Source organism: Amblyraja radiata, chromosome 13 (genome assembly GCF_010909765.2).
Source record: "Amblyraja radiata isolate CabotCenter1 chromosome 13, sAmbRad1.1.pri, whole genome shotgun sequence".
In the NCBI taxonomy this organism is placed as follows: Eukaryota; Metazoa; Chordata; class Chondrichthyes; order Rajiformes; family Rajidae; genus Amblyraja; species Amblyraja radiata.
Window position 1 is genome coordinate 35,639,658 of NC_045968.1, and position 20,027 is coordinate 35,659,684.

General features: G+C 48.3%; 1 protein-coding gene across 1 annotated transcript; it reads right to left on the reverse strand.

Moving 5' to 3' along the window:
* Positions 1 to 4,273: 4,273 nt before the first annotated feature.
* LOC116980180 (ATPase inhibitor B, mitochondrial-like) lies at positions 4,274 to 4,700 on the reverse strand. The gene has a single exon (XM_033032280.1). It carries the CDS (start codon positions 4,692 to 4,694, stop codon positions 4,356 to 4,358), a length of 339 nt encoding a protein of 112 aa, XP_032888171.1. The 5' UTR covers positions 4,695 to 4,700; the 3' UTR covers positions 4,274 to 4,355.
* Positions 4,701 to 20,027: the final 15,327 nt, after the last annotated feature.

Sequence of the window (20,027 nt, forward strand, 5' to 3'; positions counted from 1 at the left end):
AACCGGGGTAATGCCTCCAGCGCCAAGGTCAGCTGCAGGAGTTGGACAAAAAGATGGCCAGGCGAGGAGAAGGACGTTGGTTGGCAGGCCGATCTGGGTGAAGGCGACGGAGGAGGAGCCTGCAGGAGCCTCGGGCTTACCTGGTTCAGGACCGTTCCAGTAGACCGAGCGTGCGGGCCGACTGGACTTTGGAAACGGCGCCAAAACATGGCGGTGCCTGCATGTGTAAATATGCAAACAGAATTTAACTGTGCAATTGCTCATGTGACAATATTGTGTGGATATGCTGTAAATATTGTCCTTGACAAAATATTCAATATTACACCCACTGTGAAATATGGAGCACCAAGTCATTTGAGAGTGTGCAGTTTCAGTGAACCCTCATTTTTATAGACCTCTTTATAACGGATTGGGGTTACAGCAGACCTTGACTTCCAGGCTGGGCTGCCGAAGCCATCCCTGGCCCATTCGTTTCAAGTCTGAGGAGGGGTCCTAACCTGAAACGTCACCTATCCATGTTCTCCAGAGATGCTGCCTGACCTGCTGAGTTACGCCAGCACTTTGTTTTTGCTCTAAAGGCTGATTGGCCTGTTGCTGCTTTTTACGTTAAGGTTTAACAGGGAACAGTGCAGCGCAGGAACAGGCCCTTCGGCCCACAATGTCCGGGCAGAACATGATGCCAAGTTAAACTAATCTCCTCTGCCTGCACGTGATCCATATCACTCCATTCCCTGCATATCCATGTGCCTATCAAAAGCCCTCCTTATCGCCACTATCATATCTACCTCCACCACCTCACGTTCCAGGAACTCACCACCCTTGTGGAAAGAAACTGCAAGAGTCGAGAGTGTTTTTTATTGTCACATGTACCGAAACAGAACAATGAAATCCTTGCTTGCAGCTGCACAACAGATTTGTAAACACATTCCACAATGAATGGACATTGTGGGCCGAGGGGCCAGTTCCTGTGTTGTGTTGTTCTATGTTCTTATGGAAGGAGGGAAATAACTTGCCCCGCACATCTCCTTTAAACTTTGCTCCTCTCACCTTAAAGCTATGCCCTTGAATCTTTGACATTTACGTCCTGGAGGAAAAAAGGTTCTGCCTCTCATAACTTTATATACTTCTGTCAGGTGTCCCCTCAACCTCCAGTGCTCCAGAGAAAAGAATCCAAGTCTGTCCACCAGTTTGACAATAGACAATAGACAATAGGTGCAGGAGTAGGTCATTCGGCCCTTCGAGCCAGCGCCGCCATTCAATGTGATCATGGCTGATCATCCCCAATCAGTACCCCGTTCCTGCCTTCTCCCCATATCCACTGACTCTACTAACTTTAAGAGCCCTATCTTGTTCTCTCTTGAAAGTACCCAGAGAACCAGCCTGAGGCAGAGAATTCCACAGACTCACAACTCTTTGAAGAAGGATCCCGACCTGAAACGTCACCTATCCATGTTCTCCAGAGATGCTGCCCGACCTGCTGAGACCCGGGTTTGATCCTGACTAGGGGTGCTGTCTGTACAGTTTGTACGGTTTCCCTGTGACTACATGGGGTTTCTCTGGATGCCGCAGTTTCCTCCCACACTCAAAAGATTTGCAGGTTTGCCTGAAGAAGAGTTCCGACACAAAGCGTCACCTTTTCTTTTTCTCAAAGGAAAAAACCTGACCCACTGAGTTACTCCAGCATTTTGTATCTATCTTTGGTATAATCTGCAGTTCCTTACCACACAGTTTTGTAGGTTAATTGGCTTGTGTAAATTGTTAATATGTCCCTAGTCTGTAGGATAGTGATAGTTTATGGGATGACCGCAGGTCGGCATGGACACAGTGGGCCGAAGGGCCTATTTCATCACAGCATCTCTAAAGTCTAATGTCTAGGTTGTAATCTATGCCTACATGGATTCATGTCACCTTGTGGCCAATGGACCATGCCTGACATCTGGTGGTCACATCGGTAATTGCACCTGAGCTATTCCCATGTTAACACTACAGACGGCTGATGTTGGTGTCTAGACAGAGAAGCTTCACACTGCCATCTTTAACACTCTTCCCAAAATGTTCACTGGCATGGACTGTCCCATGCCTTGCAGCATGCCATGCTCTTAATATCATATGAGCACAACAGAATGGGTCATTCGATCCTTCAAAAATACCATAATATTGACTCTGGTTATAATCTGATCTCTGCCTCCCCACCCATCGTCTGCCACCTTTAACCCCCTTGCTTCTCGAAAATGCCTTCAAAATATTCAAAGAAAGGGTGGCAAGGCAGCAGAGAAGATTTACGAGGATGTTGCAAGGACTTGATGGCCTGAGCGGGAGAGGTTGAGCAGCCTAGGACTCTATTCCTTGGAGCGCAGGAGGATGAGGGGTGATCTTATAGAAGTGTACAAAATTGTGAGAAAAATAGATCCCGTAGATGGACAGAGTCTCTTGCCAAGATTAGGGGAATCGAGAAGCAGAGGACAGAGGTTTAAGATGAAGGAGAAAAAGTTTAATAAGAACCTGAGGAGTAACTTTTTCACACAAAGGGTGGTGGGTGTATGGAACGAGCTGTCGGAAGAGGGAGTTAAGGCGGATACTATTGCAAAATTTAAGAAACATTTGGACAGGTACGTGGATAGGATAGATTTAGAGGGTTATGGGCCAAATGCAGCCAGGTGGGACTAGTGTAGATGGGACATGTTGGGCGGTGTGGGCAAGTTGGGCCAAAGGGCTTGTTTCCACACTGTATGACTCTGCTTCCACCTTTCTGGGAATGAGAATTGAAAACTTCTTGGATAGGAAAGGTTTAGAGAGATATGGGCCAAGCACGGGCAAATGGGACGGGCATGTGGAGCATCTTGGTCGGCATGGATGGGTTGGGCTGAAGGACCTGTTTCCGTGCGATATGACTGTATCTCTATAATGAAAAATAGATGCCCCTCTCTCTTATATGGATGTCTTGCACTTCATTGCAACAGACGGCTATGGAGGCCAAGTCATTGAGTATTTTTAAGGAGGAGATTGACAGGTTCTTGATTCAGAAGGGTGTCAAAGGTTATGCCAAGAAGGCAGAAGAATGGGGTTGAGAGGAAAAGATAGATTAGTCGTGATTGAATGGCGGAGCAAACTGGATGGGCCAAATGGCCGAATTCTGCTCCTATGTCTTATGGCCTTATAGACCCCCTGGTTCAAGGTTCTCCATAGGACTTCAGACTTTCAGAGATATAGCGCTGAAACACGCCCTTCAACCCACCAAGTCCATGCCAATCATGCAGCCAGAGGGTGGTGAATCTGTGGAATTCTTTGCCACAGAAGGCTGTGGAGGTCAAGTCAGTGGATATTTTTAAGGCAGAGATAGAAGTGATTAGTACAGGTCTCCGCGGTTATGGTGAGAAGGCAGGAGAATGGGGTTAGGAGGGAGAGATAGATCAGCCATGATAGAATGGCAGAGTAGACTTGATGGGCCGAATGGCCTAATTCTACTCCCATTTCTTATGGCCTTATGACATTATAACCGTCGATCACCCGTACACTAGCACTAACCTACACACTAGGGACAATTTACAATTTTACAGAAGCCAATTAACCTACAAACCTGCACGTCTTTAGGATGTGGAAGGAAACCGGAGCACCCAGAGAAAATCACAGGGAGAACACGTGCAAACTTCATACAGACAGCACCCATAGTCAGTCTGGGGAGAGTGCAACTGAACAGGTGATTTCTGACTGCAAGAACAATTTCTTCCCAGCTCAGGCAACTGAACTGGTCTCGCTCCAACTAAACAGTGGTCCTGACCTCCCATCTACCTCATTGGATACCCTCGAACTATCTTTAATCAGACTTAATTGGACTTTATATCTTGCACTGTATATTATACCCTTTATTCTGTGTCTGTAGACTGTGGATGGCTTAATTGTAATCATGCTTATTCTTTTTGATGACTGGATAGCAGGCAACAAAAAAGCTTTTCACTGTACCTCGGTACACGTGACAATAATAAACTAAATTAAACTAAACTAAGCAACTGTACAAAATATATACAAGGTGCTGGAATAACATCGTGGATTAGGCAGCATCTCTGGTGAAAAAGGACTGCTGATGTTTCGGGTTGGGACCCTTCTTCAACTGAAAGTTGGCATCACCTTTCCATGTTCTCCAGAGATGCCGCCTGACCCGTTGAGTTACTCCAGCACTTTGTGTCTATCTTTGTTATAAACCAGCTTTCGGTAGTTCTTCGTTTCTACATTCTAAGTCCTGGAGGTTTGACAATGCAAAGGCCCATTTGGTATTTGAAAAGATACAATTTACTGTAGGAACACATCCGCCTTTGTGCAATACCGAGTAGCCAGAGTCTCGGCTCCATCTGATGCAGTCACTCAGTGTCATCGGTCTTCTGGTCTTCAAGGTTCTCCACCTTTGACTCGTGCCACTTAATGTTCTCCTGCAGACGTTGGATCTCCTTCTGCTGAGCTGCGATCTCCTCCTCGTGGTGAGTCTTCATTGTGTCGATCAACTCCTTTTCCTTTTTCTTGAAGTACATTTCTTCCAGAGCCTCCTCCCGTTTGGAGAAGGCGCCCCCTCCCCGCCGGATTGCCCCGTTGGACATCTTCCTTGCCCCTGCTCCCGGCAGCTGGAGGTGGCCGACCATGAGGTATCTCCAGGCCTTGTTGGGAAGGATGCTCCTCAGAAGGCAGCCCGAACCCATGGACATTTTGGCGCGATTGAGCGGATCTTAGACCGTCACCATGGTGAACTGGGTGTGATTGTGATGTCGGAGGTCATTCAATTGGCATTTGGGGGTGGAGGGGGGTTGTTGCCATGGTATTGGTCACATAACCTCAAACAAGATCCAAACCTGTAACAGGCCTTCCCCTTTACACACCCATTCCTCCCACTATCCTGCCCCCCCCCCCCCCATCCCCTCCACCCCCTACCACCCGCATCCCCTTCTCTGGCCTCACAATTCATGTCTCTCCTTATCTCACAAACTATTTTCCTCCTTTTTATCTCTGGCCTTTGTCCACCCTTCTGATAATCAACCCCCCCCCCCCCCCCACCCACTCAACTGTATCCACCTATCATCACCAGGTTTTATTCCACTCTCATTCCTCTTTATTCCGAAGAAGGATCCTGAGTCAAAACATCGCCCATCCATGTTCTTCAGAGATGCTGCCTGAACCATTGCATGCAGCACAGTGATCTTTTTGCTCAAGAATCAATGCAACATTCCCGGCACCAATAACAAGGGACTGCTGCCCTGTCTAATCTGGTTTACTTTAGAGATACTACATGGAAATAGGCCCTTTGACCCACCAAGCCCACGCCAACCAATGATCGCCTATACCTTAGTTATATCCTACACATGAGGGACAATTTACAGAAGCCAATTAGCCTACAAACTTGTGTAAGAAGGAACTACAGATGCTGGTTTACACCTGCACCTGTAGTAATAGATGACTTTTCAGGTTGAGATCCTTTTTCAGACTCACAGGAACGGGCAGAAACACTGGGGTTTTTAGCAATGAAGTCTGAAGAAGGGTTTAGACCCGAAACGTTGCCAATTTCCTTTGCTCCATAGATGCTGCCTCACCCGCTGAGTTTCTCCAGCATTTTTGTCTACTTGAGGTTTTTGGCAATCTGCTCTCCACAGCCTCAAACCTGAGTCTGACAGAGGGTCCCGGCCCGAAACGTCATCTGTTCCTTTTCTCCAGAGATGCTGTCATACCCACTGAGTTACACCAGCATTTTGTGTCTAATCTCCAGACTTGCACATCTTTGGAGTGTGGGAGGAAACCCGAGCTCCCGGAGAAAACCCACGCGGTCACATGGAGAATGTACAAACTCCGTACAGAAAGCACCTTTGGTCAAGATCAAACCTGGGTCACAAGGCAGCCACTCGACTGCCATGCCACTGTTCCGCCCCTGTCATAGGTGTTGTTGTTTAGAAGTTTCTTCCTAGCTGTTATCAGGCAACTGAACCATCCTCTTACCTGTATGCATGCTGTATCAAACTGTACATCTCTTCCCCCTTCTGTCGTGGGGTAGACTGAGACTGACTCCCCTTCTCCCCCGCTCCTCCCCAATCTTTGCACATCTCCCAAGCCTTTCTACTTGGTAATTTACAGACTTTACTTTCATTTTCATGTATTCTGTGTTTTTATGACTGTTAGCAGATCCCTCCTGGAATGAATACAGTTCTATCGTATCATCGTATCTCGAAACTAAAATAGTTTGGATCAAGATTTAGACTAGTCTTCGATTATGTTGGTTGCTTTTCCGAGGCAGTGTGAAGTGTAGATGGAGTAATTGGAGGGGAGTCTGGTCTGTGTGATGGACTGGGCTACATCCAGTGCTCTGCAATTTCTTGGGCAGAGTTGTTTCAAAACCAGGCTGTGATGCAACTGCCAGCATGCTCTCTAAGGTGTTCAATTAGATGCGCAGTCATCCCCCTGCCCCTGTCATATTAGCTGCACTTCAGCCTTGTAGTGCCAGACAGCGCAGAAACAAGCAATTCGGCCCAACCTCTCCATGCCAACCAACATGCCCATCTAATCTAGTCCCATTTGCCCACATTTGGCCCAATTCCCTTTAAACCTTTTCAATCCATGTACCTATCCAAGTGTCTTTTAAATGTTATAGTATATGCCTCAACTACAGTACTTCCTCTGGCAGCTCGTTCCATATGCCCACCACTCTCTGTGTGAAAACTTGCCTCTCAGGATCCTATTAAATCTTTCCCCTCTCACCTTAAACCTGTGTCCTCTGGTTCTGGATTCCTCAGCTCGGAGAGAGAAAAAAACTGTGTGCATTCACCCTATCGATCCCTTGTCAAGCTGCGATGAACAACTCATTATAAGTGTAGCAAGCACCTTCTAACAATGGGGCTTTTATCCAGCTTCATTGCAAACCTGCTGAGTCAAAGTGAAAGCGTGTAGATGTTAGCGCTGCACAGGATGTAATCATTGCCTTGATCTCAACACTATCACACGGTCACACAGTACAGAATAGACCCTTCAACCCACCTTACCCACGCCGACCAACATGCCCATCTACACTAGTCCCACCCGCCTACGTTTGGCCCATAACTATCTAAACCAGAGGTGGGGAACCTGCGGCCTTAAGGCAGCATGTGGCCTCCTAGGCCATTAAGTGCGGCCTTTTGAATTAATCCAAATTTTGTAGAACAAATCCTTTTATTTTTATTAATATGTTTTTGTTTGTTTTTTATTATTTTAATTTTAATCTTAAAATGAACGTATTTAAAATACCAGAGTAAAAGAAGATTCAACTAAATAATCCTATATCTAATTGAAGTTTCTTGGATGCGGCCTTATTAGATTACAGCTAAATTAATGCAGCCTTCCAACATGAAAAGGTTCCCCACCCCTGATCTAAACCTTTCCGATCCATGTACCTGTCCAAATGTCTGTGAAACTTTGTGATTCTACCTGCCTCAACTACCTCCTCCGAGAGCTTGTTCCATATACCCTTTGTGTAAAAAAAAAAAGCTGTCCCTCGAGTTCTTTCCCTCCCTCATCTTAAATCTAAACCCTCTGGTTCATGATTCCCCAATTCCAGGTGAAAGACTGTGTACTTACTCTATCTGTTCCCCTTGTGATCTCTGTACACATCGCCTCCTCATTCACCTGCACTCCAAGGAATAAAGTCCTAGACTGCCCAACCTCTACTTATAGCTCAGGCCCTTGAGTCCAGGCAACATCCTCACAAAACACCCGCTGCCTCAAGGGGGTTGTATTACTACACTATTCATGCACCATTACAGGAAGGATGTTTACGAAGGAACTGCAGATGCTGGAAAATTGAAGGTAGACAAGCGGCAGCATCTATGGAGCGAAGGAAATAGGCAACGTTTCGGGCCAAAACAGGGTTTTGGGTCTGAAGAAGGGTTTCGGCCCGAAACGTTGCTTATTTCCTTCGCTCCATAGATGCTGCCTCACCCGCTGAGTTTCTCCAGCACTTTTGTCCACAGGAAGGATGTGGCGGCTTTGGAAAGAAGTTTACCAGAATGATGCCTGGGTTGGAGGGTATTAGCTACAGGGAGAGGTTAGACGGACTTGGATTCTTTTCACTGGAACTCTAGAAGTTGAGAGGGCACCTAATAGAAGTATATAAAATGATGTGCAGCAAAGATAGGGTAGACAGTCGGATCCTTTTTCCAGCATGGAAAAATCAAATACTAGAGGGCATTGTTTTAAGGTGAGAGGGGCAACATTTAAAGGACATATGTAGGGCAAGTTCTTTACTGAGGGTGGTGGTTGCTGGCTTGTGCTGCCGGGGGTGGTGGTGAAGGCTAATCCCGACCCGAAACGTCACCTGGTCCTTATGCTTCAGGGATGCTCCCTGACCCGCTGAGTTACTCCAGCACTCTGTGTCTATCTTCAGCTGAAATGACAGGTTGGAGCTAGGCAGCGATTGTAGTAATGACATGTTGGGATGACGGGGGAACCGCACCTGTTTCAGAGATGACAATTAATCGCTGCAAAGTGTGCTGGGCGTGCTGGCGGGCACACGACTGGTAATTCCATCCTCACGGGGGGGTCCAGCGCAGTGGCACGGTGTATCACTGATCCACAGCTTAGACCTGAGCAGCAGTAGAGCTGCTGCCTCACAGCGCCAGTGACCCGGCATTCCATCCTGACTATGGGTGCTGACTGCACAGCATTTGTACGTTCTACCTGGAACTCCGTGAATTTCTTCCGGTTTCCTCCCACATTCCAAAGGCGTGCAGGTTTGTAGGTTAATCGGCATCGATAAATTGTCCCCTAGTGTGTGGCATAGAACTCGTGCATGGGTGATCCCTAGTCGGCGCTGACTCGGCGGTTTCAACGCTGCATCTCTAATATTAATACTTAAAAAAATTATACCTCTCCGTCCGACAATACCTAAGTATCAGAACACCCATCCCTGTTCTCAAATTGTGACATGCCTTCATCAGTCGAGTATAAAACTGGACAAATCCTGGATGAAACTTGGGTTAGTATGAAGGTGTGTTCAGTTCTGGTCGCCCCTTTACACGAAGGATGTGGAGGCTTTGGATTCAGATTCAGATTCAGATTCAATTTTAATTGTCATTGTCAGTGTACAGTACAGAGACAACGAAATGCATTGGAGAGGGTGCGGAAGAGGTTTTCCAGAATGCTGCCTAGATTAGAGGGTATTAACTGTAAGAAGTGGGTGGCACAGAGACACGGGTTCAATCCAAGCAGTTCTACCAGCTGCACTACTGCGAACTAATGTGAACGGGTGAACGATGGTCGGCTTGGACTCGGAGAGCCGATCCATGCTGCATCTATGAAAAAACTGCATCTTTTTAAAAAATGAAAAAAATAAATTCTATTGATGGAATTTAAATTCCACGGTCTCAGTGATATATTTCATAACTCTAGATTCTTGTCTTAGAAGAAAACCCTGGTCTTAACTCCCTTGCACCCCCCTCCCCATAAGGACACACAGGAGCCGGCATAGAGTGGCACAGTTGTGGAGTTCCTGCCTTCGCGCCAGAGACCTGGGTTTGATCCTGACCTTGGGTGAACCACATGTCGTCTTTCCCACTCTTTCTTCACCACTACTTGTGTTGCTACTTTCAGGGAGTTATGGAGTTCGCCCCCGAAATCCAAGCCCTATAAAGCTGCATTGTATTATAATTATTGTATTGAGTATAAGAGTGAGGAAGTCGTGATGCTTGGCGTGTTGTCCATAGTTGTAGGACAGCAGGATGGTGCAGCGCCTCACAGCTGCTGCCTCACAGCGCCAGAGAACCAGGTTCAATCCTGACTACGGGGGCTGCCTGTACGGAGTTTGTACATTCTCCCAGTGACTGACCTTGTGGGTTTTAACCAGGTGGCTCCAGTTTCCTCCCACACTCCAAAGACATGCAGGTTTGTAGGTTAATTGGCTTCATGTAAATTGTAAGATTGTAAATTGTCCCTCGTGTGTAGGATAGTACGATAGTGCTGGTGTAGAGGGTGACCGATGGACGGCGTGGACTCGGTGGGCCGAAGGGCCTGTTTCCATGCTGTTTCTCTAAAGTATAAAAGTCTAAAGATGACATAACCGGCAGTGTTGTTCTGCCAATCAGCGAGGTGCAGACTGATTGTGACCTGACACTGTTCCTTCGCTTTGTGTCCCTTCATTCCTTTGGTCGATGATGTGTATCAATCTCAGACTCTAAATTAACAATTGGCACCAGCCATCAATTGCAACACGCTCTTCATGTCCCCCCTCAGTTCACTAATTACATAGAGACACACAGACTGCTTGAGGCTGATAATTATGTTACCTGAGGCAACCTGAAAGTGGAGAAAAGTGGGAGTTTTTTTTAAGCTGAACATTGAGGTACCAATGGAAACACTCATAGTGTTAAAGGACACGTGCGGCAGTTGTGTTTGGTCTGCTGGATCTCCCAGTTTAGACTTTAGACTTGAGCTGAGTTTATTTATTGTCACGTGCAACGAGGTACAGTGAAAAGATGTTGTTGCACACTAACCAGTCAGTAGAAAGACTATACATGCTCACAATCAAGCCGTCCACAGTGTACAGATACAGGATAAAGGGAATAATGTAAATAATGTTTAGGGTGCAAAATAAAGCCCAGTAAAGTCCAATTAAAGATAGTCCGAGGGTCACCAATGAGGTAAATAGTAGCTCAGGACTGCTCTCTGGTAGTTGGTAGGATGGTTCAGTTGCCTGACACCAGCTGGAAAGAAACTGTCCCTGAAATTGGATAGAATTGTGGACACACCCAGACCATCACACAAAGCAACCTCCCTTCCATTGGCTCCATCTACACTTCATGCTGACTCGGCAAGGCCACCAGCATAATCAAGGACCAGTCTCACCCCCAGTCATTCTCGCTTCTCCCCTCTCCCGACAGGCACGAGGTGCAGAAGTGTGAAAATGCACAACTCCAGATTCAGTTTCTTCCAAGCTGTCATCGGGCTACTGAAGCGTCCTCTCACCAACTAGAGAGCAGTCCTGAGCTCCCATCGACCTCATTGGTGACCATTGGGCTATCTTTAATCGGACTTTACTGGACTGGCTTTATCTTGCACTCAACATTATGCCCTTTATCCTGTATCTCTACACTGTGGACAGCTTGATTGTAATCATGGATAGTCTTTCCAGTGACTGGATAGCACGCAATGAAAAGCTTTTCATTGTGCCTCACTACACTTGGCAATAAGTTAAACTAATGACTAATAATACTTTTCCTACATGAAAGGTGCTACGTAGATGCGAGCTGTTGTTGGAGCGCATCAGCATGACACATGAAGTCATACAACACGGAAACAAACCCTTCATCCTAACTCACCCACACTGATCACGATGCCATATAAGCTTCAAGAAAGAACTGCAGATGCTGGAAAAATCGAAGGTAGACAAAAATGCTGGAGAAACTCAGCGGGTGAGGCAGCATCGATGGAGAGAAGGAATGGGCGACGTTGGGCACCAATTGGTACAGTGAAAGTTGAGTTCCATCACAGTGGAATCAACATTCCTCACTGTGATGAAAGGCAATAAAGTTCAGTCAAACTTCCTCCTTTTGTTCTCCCGTGGTCGAGGCTTTGAACCCTCGCCGCTACGGATGGCCCGATGTACAGGCCCTGTCGCCGGGATGATAGAAACTCCGACATCGGGATGGATGGAAGCACATTCTGCGGCTTGGAGTTCCCGACTCGGCCACTTCTTACCTGAGACTGCGGCTTCCGAAGTCCACAGGCCCCGCTGGAGGGAGCTACAACACTGCCGATCCTCGGCAATAGATCCCAGGCTCAGTAAACCTGTGACTCTACTTTATCTTGCTGCTTGATGTTCCTCAAGCTAACGAGACTAAGGTTACAGGCGGCGGCTCAGTGGCACAGCGGCAAAGTTGCTGCCATACAGCGCCAGAGACCCAGGTTTGATCCTGCCTATGGGTGCTTTCTATGTGGAGTTTGTACATTCTCCAAGTAACCGCATGGGTTTCTTCTGAGTGTTCCAGTTTCCTCCCACATTCTTAAGATGTGCAAGTATGTAGATTAATTGGCTCCTGTTCATTGTCCTCAGTGTGTAAGTGCTAGTGTATGGGTGATTTCTGGTCGGTGCAGGCTTGATGGGCCGAATGGCCTGTTCCAATGCTGCATCTCCACAGTCTGAAGTAAAGTAATTTGGCATGGGTGAGAATAGATTTCCCTAGACTGAGGTAAGAAGAACTACAAAGGAGCATTTTGCTCTCACTTCCTCTCGGCCAGTTTACAGAGACAGTTTTGGCGGCACAGTGGTGCAGCGGTAGAGTTGCTGCCTCACAGCGCCAGAGACCCCGGCCTCCATTCTGACCTCCGGTGTCGTCTGTACAGAGTTTCCACATTTTCCCCATGACCGCGTGGCTTTCCTCGGGTGCTCCGGTTTCCTACCACTCTCCAAAGACATGCGGGTTTGAAGGTTAATTGGCCCTCTGTAAAAGAACAATGCTTGCGGTAATTTTCGAACCGTGAGCTAATCGAAAGGCGCTGGGGTTCAGAGGAAGCTGGGTTTCTTTGTACGTCAGTTACTGAATGCTGACCTACAGGTAGAGCAAAGAATTAGGAAATGTAAGAGTCACAAAGTCAAGGGAGTCAAGAGTGTTTTATTGTCATATGTCCTGACTCTTGTCAGCAGCGGCCTCTGCAGTCCGTCTGTCTTTTTATTGTTTTCTGTCTTGTTTCTATGTAGTTTTTATTGGTTTTTTTTTGTCGGGGTATGTGTGTGGGGGGTTGGGGTGGGGTGGGGTGGGGGGGGGGAACTTTAAGGTCTTTCCCCTGCACGGGAGACCCGACCTTTTCTTTGTCGGGTCTCCGTTGTCGTTGGGGCTGCAACGTGGAGCGGCCTCCAACAGGAAGACCTGGGGCTCCAGTCGCGGAGCTGCGGATCTACTCACCATCACGGAGCTGGCCGAGTCCGGAGCGGGTGTAGCTGTGGTGGAGCGCTGCTGTGACCCGACACCCGGAGATTCGGAAGCTCCTACCGCAGGTCTGTGGACAGTAATACCGGGAGCCCGCGGGTCCCTGGTGGGAGACCGCTTTTCGGGGCTTCCGCAGCGGCGACTTCTCCCGCCCGAGTTGCGGGGTTGAAGATTACCTGGAGCGGGGCCTACATCACCGCCCCGCGCGGCTTGGAATGGCCGCGGGACTTTGTGAGCGCCCGCCGGGGCTCCAACACCAAGAGCCCGCCGGGGCTCCAACACCAAGACCCGGTGCGTGGCCTTGCATCACCCGGCGTGGCTTTAATGGCTGCGGGACATTTAACATCGCCCGCCGGGGGCTTTGACTCTGTCTTTGACTCTGACATGGGGAGGAGAGGGGAGTGCAGGGGAGAGATATGTTTTTTTTTGCCTTCCTTCACAGCGAGGAGAAGATGCGCTGTGAAGGATGTTTGTGTAAATTGTGTTGGGTCTCGGGTCTTTTTTGTTTTGTATGTATGGCTGCAGAAACGGCATTTCGTTTGGACCTCAACGGGGTCCAAATGACAAATAAATGTATTGTATTGTATTGTATTGTATTGTATTGTATTGTATTGTATTGCAACGGAACAATGAAAATCTTACTTGCAGCAGCAAAGCAGATATGTAAACATTTGGCCACAATTGGAGTATTGCTTGCAGTTCTGGTCACCCCGTTACAAGTAGGATTTGGAGGTTTTGGAATAGGTGCAGAGGAGGTATACAAGAATGATTGGAGGGTATAGGTTCAGGGAGAGGTTGGACAGAATTGGATTGGTTCCCCTGGAATGCCGGAAGACCTGATGGAAATAGGTAAAATTATAGGAGGTATAGATAGGCTCGACAGTCACAATCTTTTCCCAGGGTGGAAAAATCAAATACTACAGGAAATAGCTTTAGGGTACTTTAAGGGGTGAAAGTTTATTGGAGATGGGCTTTTCCATAAAGTATTAATGTGTTGTCACACAACACCAAAGATTCGGATTCGATCCTGACCTTGGGTGCTGCCTGTGTGGAGTTTGCACATTCTCCCGGTGACCAAATCCAAAAGATGTGCGGGTGAATTATCCCTCTGTAAAATTGCCCCTAACGCGTAGGAAATGGATGCCACAGTGGTATAACACAGAACTAGTGTGAACGAGATATCGCTGGTCGGCGTGTGCTGAAGGGCCTGTTTCCACGCTGTATCTCTAAAATTAAGGAAAATAAAATGTAATGTGCAGGGCAAGAATTTTACACAGAGGGTGCCTGGAACATGCTGCCAGGGGTGGTGGTGAAGGCAGATACGATAATGGCATTTTAAAGGTTTTTGGCCTCTGCACATGGATATGCATGTAATGGAATGACATGGATCATATGCAGGCAGATAAGACTTGGTCTTGCCATCATGAGTAGGAAGTAACTGCCAATGCTAGTTTACACCAAAGATAGACACAAAACGGTGGAGTAAGTCAGCGGGTCAAGCAGCATCTTTGGAAAATGAAATAGGTGACGTTTCGGGTCAAGACCCTTCTTCAGACTTGACACGAAACGTCACCTATTCCTTTTCCACAGAGGTGCTGCCTGACCCGTTGAGTTACTTCAGCACTTTGTGCCTATCTTTGATCTTGGCAACATGTTTGGCACAAACATTGTGGGCTGAAGGGCCTGTTCCTGTGCTGTTCCATGGCATGAGTGCAAGGGTAAGACCAGGAAGCAGTGGATGGATGATGGATGGCACTTTCAACCCCGGGAATAGCTCGTGCTAACCCAGGCCTCTTTCCCTTTGTGTTCCTGGCTCTTTGAAGTGTGAATATTGTATGGGGGCTGGCAGGGGTCCAACTTGGCGTGTGTCTCGCATTGTTCATGGGGAATAAGAACATTCTGTGCGAGGTCAGACACACTCCTCTCTACATCCCCTCCATAAAAAACCCTGCTCACATACACATCACATATTTCTCCAAAGGGTAGAGCGACCTTATATTATCTCCCCCCATATGTTCACTCAGTCATATCGCTCTCCACTTCAATTACCTACAATAAAAGTCAACCTTTTCAACAGAATCCCATATTTTAAGAAGCAGGTAAACAACTTTGAGATAATTTATGTTTGCAATTGTGTTACAATCTCAGGTGCAGAATTTAAGGTCTGATGGAGTGAAGTGCGCTAATACCATTAGTTAGCTGGCGTGTGTGGGCTCGGAGCGGGGGTGGGGTGGGGTGGGAGGCAGAGAGTGCGGCGCACCAACACCATGCTGACACGGTGGGTCACACTCCCCTGTTGTCCCACTCCCCAAGGTCTGTCACCCACCGTGTCGGGACGATGACCCTCCCCACACTGTCTACCCTCAGTGTCCACACACACTCACACTCACACATACATACACACACTCACACACACACACACACACACATTCTCACACACACACACACACACACACACACACACATTCACACACACACACACACACACACACAGTCACACTCACACACACACACACACACACACACACACACACTCACACACACACACACACACACACACACACAGTCACACACACACACACACACACATTCACACACACACACACACACACACACACACACACACACACACACACACACACACTCACACACTCACACACACACACACACACACACATTCACACACACACACACACACACACACACACACATTCACACACACACACACACACACACACACACACACACATTCACACACACACACACACACATTCACACACACACACACACTCACACTCACACACTCACACTCACACATTCACACACTCACACACATTCACACATACGCGCACACACACACACATTCACACATATGTGCACACACACACACACACTCACACTCACACTCACACACACATTCACACACTCACACTCACACACACATTCACACACACACACATTCACACATACGCGCACACACACACTCACACTTTCACACACTCACGCACACACACACACACACACACACACACACACACACACACACACACACTCAGACATACACACACACATATACGGATATCTGTCCCTTAACCTCCCCCCTCGACTCCATTCAAGGACCCACACAGTCTTTTCAGGTGAGGCAGAGGTTCACGCACCTCCTCCAACCTCATCTACTGTAGCCGCTGTTCCACGTGTCAACTTCTGTACATCGGAAAGACAAAGCGCAGGCTCGGCGATTGTTTCACTGAACACCTCCGCTCAGTCTGCCTTAACCTACCTGATCTCCCGGTTGCTCAGCACTAACTCCCCCTCCCATTCTCAATCTGATCTTTCTGTCCTGGGCCTCCTCCATTGTCAGAGTGAGACCGAGCGCAAATTGGAGGAACAGCACCTCATATTTCGCTTGGGTAGCTTAAGGGGCTGTCCCACTGCGACTACCTAATCCGCGAGTTAAGGGCCTGTCCCACTTTCACGACCTAATTCACGACCTCTGCCAAGTTTGCCCTTGACTCATACTCGCAGCATAGTTGTCACAAGGTCGTAGGAGGTTGTAGAAGGTCGTAGGTAGGTCGCAGGTAGGTTGTGATGCTAGTCGTAGGTACTCGTGGCATTAAGTAGGTCGGGGCGTTTTTCTAGCCTGATGACAAATGTCCACGAGTAAAAAAGGTTGTGAATTAGGTCATGAAAGTGGGACAGGCCCTTTAAGAAGAGTGTCTTCGACCTTCAAGCTCGAGGGCACTCGCGTGGAAAACCTCGTGCTGGATCGACAGTCCGCGTTGAAACCGTGAGCTGGATCGACCGACCGCACAAACACACACACACACACACACACATCGCAAAGGCGGGGGCCAGGGAAAGCGGGAGAGCGCTGTCTGAAATTCACACCCGCGATGAAGAGAAAGGTAAACGACGGCTGCACAGTGTACGGTAAGTCCTTTAGAGAGCACGGGGGGGGGGGGGGGGAGAAGGGGAGAGAAGGGGAGAGAAGGGGGGAGAAAGGGGGGGAGAAGGAGTGGAGATACTTTTAAGAAGTATAATAAAGTTTAGCGGGCATTTTACCGACCGGTCGGTTTTCCTGGGTCCTGAAAACTCCAACGAACCAATCAAAATGCCTGGTCTGCGAAGGAGATTGCCTACGGCTGCCCTCGACTGCCTGTAACTACATAGCGACCCCACTCCACTGCACTGCGAGTTCAAAAGAACCATGCCGACCAAATTTTATTTGCGGAAAAATTTTTTCAACATGCTGAAAAATTTCCGCGACCTAGCTGAGGCCGCGAGTAGGCGGGAACTTCCCTCGAGCATGAAGGAGAGTTCCAGTAACCTCATAGGACCTCCTAGGACCTCGTGTCGACCGTGTTGCGAGTTTGAGTCAAGGGCAAACTCTTCTAAACTCACAGCAGTGGGACAGCCACTTTACACCCCAACGGTATGAACATTGACTTCTCTAATTTCAAGTAGCCCTTGCTTTCCCTCTCTCCATCCCCTCCCCCTTCTCAGATCTCCCACCAGTCTTACTGTCTCCGACTACATTCTATCTCTGTCCCGCCCACTCCCCTGACATCAGTCTGAAGAAGGGACTTGACCCTAAACATCCCCCATTCCATCTCTCCAGAGATGCTGCCTGTCCCGCTGAGTTACTCCAGCACTTTGTGTCTACGACACATATACAGCAATGCATACACAGCCAGACATATACAGTAAAACGCACACACACACACGCATATATACACAGACATACACACACACAGAAACACAAACATATATGCACAGACTTAAATGCATGCACATACGTATAATGCACACACACATACACACACACACAGACATATAGAGACATACGGCTCGACTCACCCGTTGCAGCGGCCCCTACAGTCTGTCTTTTTTTTATTTTTTGTCTAGTTAAATGTAGTGTTTGGTGTTTTTTAATACTAGTTTTAAATGTGTATATGTGGGGTGCGGGGGGGGCAGGGGGAAACTAGTTAAAATCTCTTCCCTGTCTGGGAGACCCGACCTTTTCCCTGTCGGGTCTCTGTTTGTTGTTGGGGCCTAGCACCGTGGAGCGGCCTCCAACCTGAACGACCTGGGGGCTCGGGAGACTGCGGAGTTGCGGACTACTCACCATCGTGGGGCTGGCCGGCCTCGGAGCGTGGGGAGCGGTGGTGACTCGCTGCTGCGACTCGACTCCTGGGGCTCGGAGGCTCCAGCAACGCAGCCGCAGGTCCGGTGGACTGGGACATCGGGAGCTCGCGGGTCCGGGGGGAGAGAGAGACCACTTCCCGGAGCTCCCGCAACGCGACCCTTCCAGCCCTTGTCGCGGGGTTGGAATGACCCGGACCGGGACCGTACATCACCTGGCGCGGCTTCATGGCTGTGGGACTCACCATCGCCTGTGGGGGTTCTAACCTTGTACTTTCAGACCGGGAGCGGGGCCGTAAATCGCCCCGCGCGGCCTAAAATGGCCGTGGGACTTAGCATCGCCCGCCTGGGGCTTGGACATCGGGAGAGACATGGAGAACAGGGGAGAGAAAAGACTTTGCCTTCCATCACAGTGGGTTCACTGTGATGGATGTTTGTGTGAATTTAATTGTGTGTATGTCTGTAGGACATTGTCTTTGTTTGTATGGCTGTGTAAACGAAATTTCGTTTGAGTCTCACTGAGGCTCAAATGACAATAAATTTGTATTGTATTGTATTGTATACACACACACAATCACACATACTCACACAGGCACACTTGGACATGGAGATACACATATATAGATAGAGACATATACACACATTCATACATATACGTGCAAACACACTCACATACATGCTCAGAGGCCTACACCCAGACTCCATGACTATATCCCTCCGTTCCCTGCAAGCCAAGTCAATGGATGGATTTAAGAGAGAGTTAGATAGAGCTCTAGGGACTAGTGGAGTCAAGGGATATGGGGAGAAGGCAGGCACGGGTTATTGATAGGGGACGATCAGCCATGACCACAATGAATGGCGGTGCTGGCTCGAAGGGCCGAATGACCATTTCACAGCGGGGCCTTGTTCCCTGTCGAATGAAAGGACAGGGTCAATGAAAGTCAGATATTTTAAAAGGTTCCTGCAGATGGAACCACTGGCGTTGAACCGTCTTGGAACACCAGAGAGAAGTTAGAGTCATTTTGCTCAAGGTTCCAGCGTTTGAAAACTCTACATAATTTCATAAGTCATAAGAGCAGAATTAGACCTTTCGGCCCAACGAGTCTACGCCACCATTCAATCATGGCTGATCTATCTTTCCCTTTCAACCCCATTCTCCTGCCTTCACCATATAACCTTTGACAAAACTTGTGTTTCCATTTTACTGTTTCACTGTGAATTCTCCTCAAGGTCTGGCTACTCTATCAGTCTGAAGAAGGGTCCCGACCTGTAACGTCACCTAAAAATACATTGGATAGGTATATGGACGGGAAAGGAATAGAGGGTTATGGTCTGAGTGCAGGTAGATGGGACTAGGGGAGAATAAGTGTTCGGCACGGACTAGAAGGGCCGAGATGGCCTGTTTCCGTGCTGTAATTGTTATATGGTTATATGGCCTCCTCCTGCACCTATTTTCTATGTTTCTATGTTTCCATGTGCCCATCCAAAAACCTCTTGAAGACAACCTCTGGCCTCGCTTGAGCCTTGCAGCTGAGGGTGTATTGTGCATGCGGTTGGACCATCAATGCATGGCCGGAGGACACCGGCGAACAATGAACAAATGCGGGGACTGGTGCACTATGCGGGGAATGCCACCGTTCTGCTCGAGCGCCGGCGAGACACTCCAGCTCTTGTTCCTTCAACCTTCCGGGACCTGGCGTCTTTCCAGCGTGACCCAAGACTCAGGAGTCTCTGGCATGAGTAAAGTACAGGCGGTACACCATATCTCCTCGCAACTTCACAGGCCCGAGCGTTGGGAACAGGTGTCTCCCCTTGGATACAAGTGCCAATTGCTTCGGGCTATTTTTGTAAACCATTTCACTGCGGGGCCCTGTTCCCTGTCGAATGAAAGGACAGGGTCAATGAAAGTCCACGCCAGACATTTTAAAAGGTTCCTGCAGATGGAACCACTGGCGTTGAATC